Source organism: Copadichromis virginalis, linkage group LG17, assembly GCF_057382275.1.
Source record: "Copadichromis virginalis isolate Kocher_CV1m ecotype Utaka linkage group LG17, C_Virginalis_male_GT1.1, whole genome shotgun sequence".
NCBI lineage: Eukaryota > Metazoa > Chordata > Actinopteri > Cichliformes > Cichlidae > Copadichromis > Copadichromis virginalis.
The window spans coordinates 40,454,216-40,466,575 of NC_140634.1; the positions used below are offsets into that span (position 1 = coordinate 40,454,216).

Below are 12,360 nucleotides of genomic sequence, written 5' to 3' on the forward strand. Positions count from 1 at the left end.
TCGTTGGTGCGCCTACAGTTGTATTGTATGTGTACAATAACATTAAACAGCTGTTCTGTTTTCATAAGCATCACCATTTCTTTTTTCCATTAAAACACAGAAATACACATTAAATATGATACACTGAAAGAAAAAACCTCGACCTCACTGGACCTCATGTCTAAACCTTAGTTATGTCCATGACTAGGATGAGCGTATCATCACAAACTGACTTGCATGTTAAAAAGAAACAAAAAAAACTTGCTTTACTTTCTTGTGCAAAGCTTTAAAACATTTGCCCCAGAACAAATAAGCAAATCATCAAAACAGACAGAAGCATCCAATTACTGTGTGCCAGCTATAATAATTTCTGCAAACATTTAGAACCACATCATTAGCATGTCCAAAATAACAACAAACAGATGGATTTTTATTTCAAGCTCAACTTTGCTGCTTTCATTATGAACGCTGAACCTCAGCAGATGAACCTGATCCTCAGGGCAACTTGTCTACACTGAAATAATCACAGCCTAATTGGCTCACTTAACTTCACAACAATTAAAGTATAAACCAAACAAGGCATCCGTGTAGATGTTTTCTCTTTGTTGTGCATGTTTGGAATCTTTTTCATTTCCTGCTTTACAATAACAACACCTACTAATTAGCATGTTTTTGTGCTGAGTTCTGGATGATGCATTAATAATACATGAATTAGACACTCTAAAGACATCCACACTCCTCACAGCTCTTTATTCTACTTATTTTCTCTTTAGATAGTGTTTGACCACAACAGGAGGATTGGAGAGCTGCTGCTAGTCCGGTCAGACTTGATTACTATACGAGTCAGACACTGGAGCACCACAGGAAAAAGTAACAAAGAACAGGAAAAGCAAATGGACACAAGAAATGAACAACAAAGTCTTGTGTGATATTTGTTAGTCTGCTTAATTTCATACGAGGTTCTTTTTTTAAACAATTCCCTTTACAATCCAGGCAGGCTGACGCGCGCGCTCACACACACACACGCTCACACACACACACACACACACGCTCACACACACACACACACACGCTCACACACACACACACACGCACACACGCTCACACACGCACACACGCTCACACACGCACACACGCTCACACACACGCACACACACGCACACGCTCACACACACACACACACACACGCGCTCACACACACACACACACAGACACACGCACACACACACACGCACGCTCACACACACACGCACACACACGCACACACACACGCTCACACGCACACACGCGCACACGCTCACACACGCACACATGCTCACACACACACACACGCACGCACACACACGCACACACGCACACATGCTCACACACACACACACGCACGCACACACACGCACACACACACACGCACACGCACACACGCACACGCACACACGCACACACGCACACGCACACACACACGCACACACGCTCACGCACACACGCTCACACACACACACACGCACGCACACACACTCACACACACGCTCACACACACGCACACACACGCACACATGCTCACACACACACACACACTAGGGCTGGGTATCGTCACTGATTTCTAGAATCGATTCAATTCCGATTCACAAGGTCCCGATTCGATTCGATTCAATTTAAATCTGGGAAATTTTGACAGTCAGAAATATAATTCAGATCAGTACATTTACATATTTTTGTATCTATAAAAAGGAAGCTGACACTCGCAAGACTTTATCCAAGCTGTGAGCATCACAGCAGATGCCTTTGTGTCAAAGTAGCTGAAGATAAAACACAGAAAAACATGAAGGTGATTTTCCTGGCCTGGGATTTTATAAAAAATATTCTGCAGTACATCAAAAACGAAAGAAAACCATTAATTAATCAACATTACCTCTGACGTTACAGCGGTTTTATTAGAGACATGGCTAAGCATTTTGCATTTTGAATAATTTTAAAAAGTTTAAATTTGTTCAGTATTGAACAGCAGAAATGAGGTTTTCTTTTCGGAAGAATGTAAAAGGGAAAAAAACAGCGGCCGACAGCGCTGTAAGCAACAGTAGACTTGTGTAACAAGCAAGCGAATAATGAAGAAAGGGAAACTGTTCGAGAGGGGGGGGGGGGGGGGGGGAGAGGGGGAGGGAGAGAGGGAGAGAGAGAGCTGCGCATCGCAATGGAAGCAAAACAGTAAAAGTCAGAGTGAATTCATGACGATGTTTATGTGAAGCGTTTGGATCTTCTTTTTCTGCTGGTTCGGTCAATATTGTTTGGAGAGAGATCAAACTAACAGCTTTAGAATCAGCGCATAAAGGGCGTGAACACAAAGCGCCGAAACATCAGAATCAGCGAGCTGTCGGCTTTCAGCCCCGACTGTGAGAAAGGCGACATCTCACTGATTCTGATCCGCGGGTCGCGCTGTGTGTTTAAGTCTATGTGCAGAATCCCTGTACCTGCTCTCATTTACTGTTTGGTGGTTCTTGAAATTTTGTGAGATTTCACCTGAGATTCTGGCATTTCGGACAAAATAAATTTATATTAAAAAATCGATTCAGGATTTTAATGAATCGATTTTACGTTATCCAAGCCAGAATCGATTTTAATCGATGAATCGATTATAAAAACCCACCCATACACACACACACACACGCACACACACACACGCACACACGCTCACACACACACACATGCACACACACACACACACACACACACACACACACACACGCTCACACACACGCACACACACTCACACACGCTCACACACACACACATGCACACACGCACACACACACACGCTCACACACACGCACACACACGCACACGCTCACACACACGCACACACACGCACACACGCTCACACACACACACACACGCACGCACGCTCACACACACACACACGCACACACGCTCACACACACACACATGCACACACACACACACACACACACACGCTCACACACACGCACACACGCTCACACACACACACACACACACACGCACACATGCTCTCACACACACACACACACGCACACACACGCACACATGCTCACACACGCACACATGCTCACACACACACACACGCTCACACGCACACATGCTCTCACACACACACACACACGCACACACACGCACACGCTCACACACGCACACATGCTCACACACACACACACGCACACACACACACACACGCACACACACGCTCACACACACACACACACACACACACACACACACACACACACACACACTGAAAAGCAGCAGAGTTTAAAAACAGATCTAATGAGAAGAGGAAAAGTCATGGTGAGGTAAAGTTAGAGATGTTCCCTCATCTTAGAGTCGGAGGCTGTTTTAATTTGTAAGCAAAGGCAGCACACCAGCAATGGGATTTTAATTGATACACATAAATAATTCTTTGTGTATATTCGCACTTGAGTCAGATTTGCTGTTTATTTGACGATTGAAAATAGTCATTATCGAGATTCGTGTTGATGTTGAAGATTTTATTTATTAATAAAGCTCGCCCCTTAATATCCTCTGATCCGTTCCCAATTAATTAAGTCAAAATCCACATCAAACTAGAACTTACACAAATACCAAGCTTTGCCTTTTATTTCTCTTCTAGTCGAGCGCTACGACAAAAAAACAAATGAAAGCTAAACACTGCTCTTATTTTTGCTCAGATAAAATAATGAGGGCTGTCTGTGAATACGAGCCAGTCTGCTATGATGAAGGTTTTTAACAGGTTGTTTTGTTTCGGGTTTTTCTCCTCAGTCTGTTTTCCTGCTGATGGGAAACTAGCTCTACATTCTAGAAAGTGCTTCGTCACATGTAAATCGCAGTGAGAGTGAGCTTTTGTGTTTGACAAACTAACGATGTTCACACTGTGAAACAGAAAGACATTTTTCAGTAATATTAACCTTCTTCTACAGCTTGTACACATCGTTCTGTAACAAAAAATCACAGTTGACCTGTAGACAACATTACTACTGGGGCCGGGCCATATCAGAATGGAGACATGAGGACACAACAGCAGCTACTGAACAGAAGCTGGTTGGTAATAACTGGGGCTGGGCCATATCATACCGTTCACTGTGATACCGGTATAATGTTGGACAACGATAAGAAAATGAAATATGGCGATAGAATATGGGTAAAATGCGCATGTGCAGTGCCTTTGTTTTCATACGCACATGGCGGAAAAAGCATGGCGGCGACGCAGAATGAGAAGAGCGAAAGCGGATCGTTGAATGAAACAGATGAACCTGAACTGGTTTGTAAAAATGCTGCAGCTTCACTGGTGTGGAACTGGTTTAGCTTTCGTCCCTCAGATACACAACAAAGCACTATTTTTGGTAGCGCATGCTAGCGGGCCGTCGTTATTACCGTGTTGTTTGGAAAATACGGCGCACTTAAAATCATCCTTTGATTTTTCTGAAAGTCGACAGAGCCCCTTATAATCCCGTGTGCCTTATGTATGAACTCTGGTTGTGTTTACTGACCTGGAAACGATTTTATGTGCACGGCGCTCGAAAATCTGTCAAATGTTTCAGTACGACTTTGCTAAGCTTCGAAGCCGCACCGCTTGATGGATTGTCGGAGCATTACGGCTATCGTAGGCGGAGCCTCGCGGAGTGATACGTACTGTGCTTCAACATAATATTACTGTATTGTGTGTGTATAACCTCTTTAAGTTCTGTGGATATTATACATGGTTATGCTGAGGATGTGTCGGCCAGTTTCCACTGGAAACGCCTTTTGGTTAAACTGTCAGCGAGGATTTTGCATTTGCACTGTTACATTTTATATAACTTTAATGTAAAAAACAGCTGCTTGTTTAAATGAAAATACATTGATGTGTTTTTTTTGCACTAATAAAGTTGAGGAGTTGTAAAGTATTTTGTCTCACATCAATTATATCATCAGTTATATCGTTATCACAAATTTTCAAATGTATATGGTGATAAATATTTTGGTCATATCGCCCTGCTCTAATTACTACAGACGGCAGCAAAGACACTTACTTAAAAGCTGTTCATACTCTGGGTGGTCTACACTGATGTTGGCTGTCAGATCCTGCAGGAAATGTTTATACCTGTGAGAAGACAGAAAAGAAATAAGGTCACAATATTACCTGACAATAGAAACGGTCACGTAGTTTCCCCCATTCTCAGAGTTATAGCCACTGTTGAACAGGATACTCTTGGCTCTGTAATTGTGGACTGGTTACATTCAAACAGCAGCAGTGTCAAAAAAGCCTAACGAGCCAAAGAAATGTGCGAACTGTCCCGACTAACTCAGATGGAAAGATCGAGTTTTACTTTGAAGTATTTTTGCCTGAGATGACGACAGACAGATACAGCAGTACCCTGATGAGATGGAGAGCTGCACTGGTTTGATCGTATCCTTCTCATAGTGAACAAATGAAATACTGACTATAAATCCTGACTTTTACTCCAGGTGCAGATTAGAAATGATGTTTGAATTAAAGCCCCCAGAAACAACTAAATGGCATTTTCTGTATGTGTGAATAAAACCTGGAACAATAAGTCGATGCAGTTGCACAGTTTACACTGCAACTTTAATTTTATTAAAGACACACGTGAACAAAAGAAACCTATAGAGAATTAGAGCGCTTAATAAATAAACGTTACTTATTTTGGTTGCAGTAATAAATGTCGGTGCGTGCAAGCTACAGTCACAGATAACATGTTCAGTATTTTTCTATGTTGTCATAAATATAAGCAATGCAATTTTTTAAATAATGTGATATGATTTTGAGGCTATAAAAGCCACCCCTGGTTTCTCCTCGCACACAGGAGCACATACGAGTCGTGCTGCCGGGTTGATGCCCTTCTACAGCCCAGTCTAGCTCTCCTCTTGTTAATGGCCTCTCTCCTGGAGACTGTCCTGGAGACGTTCTTATTCAATTTATATCCTCTTGAGATCCAGCCTATTCATTATGTCCTCTGTAGTGGACAAAAAAAAGGTAAACTGAAAGAAACTTTTTATCCTCAGTTCTCAGGAGGTTAAAGCACCAAATCATAACAACAGTTGCCTCAAGGCACTTTACATTAAAAGGTAAAAACCCTACAATGTGGAGAAAAGAGAGAAATGATTGAATTATTTTGTGTTTTATACAAAACAGTATTTATGCTTTGTTGCAGGTTGTTAAAACTGCTCACTTTTTAGGTAGTAAATCATCATCGAGACCGGCGGGCTGTTAGACATGCCTGGTCTCATTGTGTGCGCTACAGAACTAATGTATGTGATCACTAACAGGATGACATGACACTTTCTGAATCACCTAAACATTTTAACAGTTTTATAAAGAATGGTATGATGTGGCACGACGCTAATCCGGAATAATTCCAAGATGCTTATTTGTATATATTTATGGTGATATCTAGCTCACTTTAGAGAACATGTGAGTGCAGGTCAGATTTTTGCCGTCAGCTGTATTTTGTTTACCCCCAGATAATACTGAAAGGTGAATACAGTCAACTTTCCACTGTAGGTGCCTGACCATAGGAGACCCCAATGCAATTCCAGTCCACCACTTAAGAGTGTTGTCTTTGTTTCAAAAAGCTAAACTGACACAGGACCACACCAACAAAAATTATAATTATTCAACAACAAATTGTGTGTGTACCAACTTGGCAATAAAGGTGATTCAGATTCTGACTCATAGGTCAAGGATGCCTCTAAAAACAAACGAGTAATAATAAGCCACATGCTTGGGGGTTTTCCCCCGATTGGCTACAGATTAAATTATTCAGAATCAAAGGAAAATCACCAGCAATATAAAGTAGTATAACTATCTCTTAAACATTTTTAATTTGGGTTTTATGTCTATATATAAAAAAAATGAATTTTTTAAAGTTATTTAAACTTGACTTAATGTAAAATAGCAAAAGCAAAATTAAAAAAAAAACGTTCAAATTCAGTTTAAATATGTTCAGACAAATTCATAGAGATTCTATCAAGTTTAAGCCTCTGCCTAAGACAACAGTTGTGAAGAGAAATCCATGCTCCTTTTTACTAGGACGATGTGACCTTGAAGTGCATTGACAGCTGACATTGATTTCCACTGTGCTCGTCTCTGCCTTTGCAGTCTTCCCTTTTGTTTTTTTTTTTAGTCTGGGCTTGTTATAGAGACAAAGTGGTGCCAGTGAATGAGGCAAGTTGTAATGCTAGCACCCTGCAAATCATTGCTTCTGGTCCATTTGGTGGAATGAGTTTAATAAGGGATGTTACAGAGCACCAACGATGCAGTGTAATAGTGCAAGTACTATTTGAAAAACACAGCACTGTGAGAACTATAGCACCATACCTCATTTCTTAGTATTTTGCTTGAAAAACTGGGTTCAGGAATTTACTGAAACATGAAAACAAACATGGAAATCCAGTGTAGAGGGCTTCAACTCTATGGGAAGGCTTTCCACAAGGTACAGGGATGTGTTCATGGGAATATTCGAACATCCTTCTGGAAGAGCATTTGTGAGGTCAGACACTGGTGTTGGACAAGACGGCCTGGCTCACAGTCTGTGCTCTAATTCACCCCAGAGGTCTTCTAAATGGGTTGAGGTTAGGACTCTGTGCAGCCCACACCTTGCTTTGTACACTGTTATGCAGTCATGTTGGATCAGGAAGGGGCCATCCCCCAAACTCTTCTTGGTATGCTGAAGCGTTAAGAGTTCCTTTCAATGGAAATAAGGGGCCAACTAAACACCATAATCCCCCTTCCCCTAAACATTACACTTGGCGCAGTGCAGTTAGAAAAGTACTATTTTCCTTACAACCGCCAAACCCAGACTCGTCTATTAGACAATCCCGAGAACAAATCTCCACTTCTCTAGAGTCCAGTAGCGCCATGCTTTACACCGCTGCATCTAATGCTTTCTATTGTGCTGGGTAATCTCAGGCAGCAGATCTCTACACACCGTTTTTGAGGTAATCTGAACGCCACATTAAGTCTGGAGGTTTGTAGCTATCGACTCTGCAGAAAGTTGGGAACCTCTGTGCACCAAGTACCTCAGCATGACCTCATGTCGACGAAGGTAGGAGGGAAAGAGAACTCAGGCCGAACCCCTTCTACCCCAGTGACCCTGTCACCAAGGATTTGTTTAACTGCCTCAGTGACCTAACCCCCTGAAGACGAATTGTCCCCCTCGTCCGCAGACTCTGCCTCCTCCATAGAACACATGCTAGTGGGATTAAGGAGGTCCTCGAACTACTCCTTCCACCACCCGATAATGTTCTCAGTTGAAGTCAGCAGCGCTCCACCTGCACTATACAAAAAAAGCACTGCTTTGCCCTCCTGAGTTGCCCGAGTTTTTGCCCAAGTTCCACTTTGCCTGTCGGTACCTATCAGCTGCGACCGAAGTCCCACGGGTTAATCAAGCCTGATAGGACTTCTTCTTCAGCCTGGTGGCTCCCTTCAACTCTGGTGTTCACCATCTGGCTCGGGGGTTACCTCCGAACCACATGGTGTCCATATTATGTCCGTTATTGACATAATGTAACTTAACACTTAATTAACTAAAGTAACTTAGTAGGAGCCTGCACGATGTTTCCATATAATTAGAATTATTTCTGCCTGAGATGCTATACCTTGCTTTTTCTGTATCCTGCTTTTCCACCATGTAACTACGTCAGTAATTTCCATCCACCATTTGCTTTTCCTATCTTACAGTGCGCTCCAACGATAGAGTCATTTACTTTCATAGGGGTTTCACATGACCAGCTGCTAGATTCTGGGTGTGTCTCGTATGCACAAAGGAACATAAATGCACAGTGTTGCTCTAACAATGAATACGACACGCTGATATTCCGTAAGAATTTATCCTGGCATCAGTGTGGATGATATGATATGGCACAACTATAGTTCAGGTACTGGGCTTGTCAGAGTGAGGGCTGTATTGCAAGCCACACAGGTGACAGATTATTTGATGTCAGAAATGCATCTTTAAAAATGTTTAAAATTTTATCAATTGAAAAATATTAAATTATTTTGTATGCATGTCACTTACAATAATTGTTCTTTGTCCTCTGATTACTACAACTTGAAAGAATATTTTTAAAAGACTTAAAATGATATTGTAACGATGGTTAAGTGTTATTGTACATGTTGGTTATCTTTGCACACTGTTGTTGTTCTTTTAAGATTCATGTTTGGTTGTGCTGCAGGAAGTAGGGAGGGTGGTGTGGAGGAAGGGGAGGGGGGGACCTGGGTTCTGTGTTGTGTGGGTGCCAGGCTGAAGAGAGGTGTAGCACGAGGACGCTCTCCCCTGAGTTAGCAACCCGCTTGCTTATGTGGCGAATAAACGGACAAACTGAGACCCAACCGTCTGGTTCTTGTGAACGTTACATTGGTGTCAGAAGTGAAGAAAGAAAAAAGAACCCCAGAACGCCCGACACCCTGTTGCTGGCGACGCTTGCCGTTACGAGACGAGGATGTTGCCGGGCAGGATTAAGAAGGAGACGGAGGAGAGGGAGGTTCGTCCGCGCTCGCCCGCCCATGGAGTGAGGGAAACGGCGCTGCGGCTGTCTGCCGAGGCTGGATTTTCTCCAGGTTTGACTAGGCTCGGGAACTGTTCGCACAGCGGCCGCGATTCCGGCGGGAAGGAGTCGACCTCGCTTGGCGCGCCATCACGTGATGTAAAGAAACATGGCGGCGCCCAGCAAGCTGCAGCGCATATAAAAACGCCTAAGTTCAGCGGCAAGACGCCATGGGAAGTGTTTATCGCACAGTTCGAGCTGTTAGCTGTTGCAGCTGGCTGGTCTGAGGAACATAAAGCTCTCCAGTTGGCTTTGTGCCTGTGTGAGGATGCAGCTGCATGCCTGCTGCTGCTAACCGAGGAGCAGAGGGGAGATTATAATGCTCTGGTCGGAGCACTTCAGAGGCGCTTCGGGCAGTATAACCAACCAGTGCTGCTGAGGTCGGAGTTCCACAACAGACGCAGATTGCCAGGTGAGCCCCTCCGCATTTTGGCCCATGAAGTCGAGTGCCTTTGCCGGAGGGCGTATGACAGCATGCCACCATCAGTGCAGGCGGAGTTAGCTCGGGACCAGTTCCTGCAGGCCCTGAGCCCTAAAGAGCTCCGTATGCAAACTCAGCTTGCTCGTCCGGCCACACTCAGTGCAGCCCTGCAGCTAGCGTTGGAGAGGGAGATGCTTGCGGGATCCTCTGGGGGCGCTGATGACGCACACGTGGTGAGGGCTGTGTCAGCACCTGTGGAACAGACGGAGACGCCAGCGGGCCTGTGCAGTTTGGTGCAGGCGGCTTCGCTGCAGTCGCCTTCCCCTCGGGCTGGCCCACACCGCCGACCGCAGAGCTGCTGGGGATGTGGACAAGTCGGACACCTCATCAGGCAGTGCCCCAAGCTTGCAGCGGTTCAGGGAAACGCCCATGGGCCCGTGTAGGCGGGAGTACACGGGCCTGGGAGAACGACATCCCCACTCCACCGCCACCCCCACCTGGTGCGGCCATCGCTGTGGGCTGGACCCAGGTTGGCGGCTTTTGCCATGTTCCAGTGACGATTGCGGGGGTGTCCTGTACGGCCCTGCTGGACACGGGGTCCAATGCAACGCTGGTCCGACCCGATGTTGTCCCACCCGGAGCTGCTGTGCAACCGACTAATGTGCAACTTAAGACTGTGACCGGTGATCTGGCCCCAATGAGAGGGAGGGGAGTGTTCCAGTTCAAGGTGGGGGACCTCGGTGTGTCTTATGCTGCCTGGGTGGCTGACGTGCAGGACGCCTGCATCCTTGGGCTGGATTTTTTACGAGCCATTGGTGGTGTACTGGACTTAGGCAAAGGCTTCCTCGCACTCCCTGATGGGAAGAAGGTGCCGCTTATTCCCCCCCCGGTCTGCACAGCATCTGCCGCGGCGTCCACCTCCACCGCAGAGACCCCTGCAGACCCGCCAGCAGAACAGCGAGCGGAGGAGGAGGAGAGGCTCTCAGCAGTGAGGAGTATCTGGTCAAAGAACTGTGAGGGGCTGACTCCACAGCAGCAAGAGAGTCTATGGCAGGTACTAAAAGAGTTTAGTGACATTTTTGCCCTGAAAGAAAGTGATGTTGGCTTGACACACTTGGTAGAGCACGTCATTGAGACCGGGGATGCCCAGCCTATTAAAGTGCGTCCCCGCCGCCTGCCCCTGGCTCATCAGGAGGCTGCAGACAGAGAGTTGTGTGAAATGATGAAGGCGGGCATCATAGAGCCATCTGATAGCCCGTGGGCCTCCGCGGTGGTGATGGTGCCTAAGAAAAAAAGTCCTAGGATGCGTTTCTGTGTGGACTACAGACCACTCAACAAAGTGACGAAGAAGGACTCTTACCCCCTTCCCAGGATTGATGAGTCTCTCGACTTAGTAGCCGGGTCCTCCTGGTTCTCCACCCTGGACCTGCGGAGTGGCTACTGGCAGGTGCCACTGTCCCCGGAATCCAGACCGAAGACAGCCTTCTGCACTAACAGGGGACTATGGCAGTTCAAAGTCCTGAGCTTTGGTCTTTGCAACGCTCCTGCGACCTTCGAGAGGCTTATGGACAGTGTGCTGGCTGGCGTCCCACGGCAACGGTGTCTGGTTTACCTGGATGATCTTCTAGTGCACGGGAGCTCCTTTGATGCTGCCCTGGATGCCCTGAGACAAGTGTTGGAGAGGGTGGCGGCTGCAGGCCTGAAGCTGCATCCCGACAAGTGCCACTTCATGAGGAGGGAGGTGGAGTTTCTGGGCCACAAGCTGGGTCGTGAGGGCATCAGCACTTTGGAGGAAAAAATTCACACCATTACCGAGTGGCCCACACCAGCAGACCAGAAACAGCTCAAAAGCTTCCTAGGACTGGCGTCTTATTACAGGAGGTTTGTGAAGGGCTTTTCCTCCATAGCCGCACCACTCTTCCACCTGCTGCAGAAGGACCGTGACTTCATCTGGACCCAGGACTGTCAGCAGGCGTTCAACACCCTCCGCAAATCGCTGACAGAGTCCCCAGTCCTCGCCCCCCCTGACCCCACCCTGCCTTTTGTCCTGGACACTGACGCAAGTAATGTGGGGCTGGGAGCTGTGTTGTCGCAGGTTGGGCCGGAAGGTGAGAAGGTGGTGGCGTACTTCAGTCGGGTCCTGAACAGGAGTGAGCGGCGCTACTGTGTCACACGACGAGAGCTGCTGGCTGTGGTGGCAGGGGTGAGACACTTTAAGTACTACCTGTGCGGCACAGCATTTGTTATCAGAACTGATCATGCTGCCCTTCAGTGGCTGATGTCTTTCAGGGAGCCAGAGGGACAGGTGGCTCGCTGGCTGGAGGAGCTCCAAGCCTTCAATTTCACTGTGGAGCACAGAGCAGGGACGCACCATTCTAACGCAGACG

The 12,360-nt window shown here is 46.2% G+C and overlaps 1 protein-coding gene across 2 annotated transcripts in view; it reads right to left on the reverse strand.

Annotated features, from left to right (window-relative positions):
• arhgef39 (Rho guanine nucleotide exchange factor (GEF) 39) overlaps positions 1-12,360 on the reverse strand; it is a 74,841-nt gene that overhangs the window by 34,606 nt on the left and 27,875 nt on the right. For both annotated transcript variants that reach the window (XM_085437726.1, XM_085437728.1), the window contains one exon: positions 5,016-5,086. In XM_085437726.1, coding sequence (XP_085293852.1) covers positions 5,016-5,086 — 71 coding nt within the window. The remainder of the gene's footprint in view (positions 1-5,015; positions 5,087-12,360) is intronic.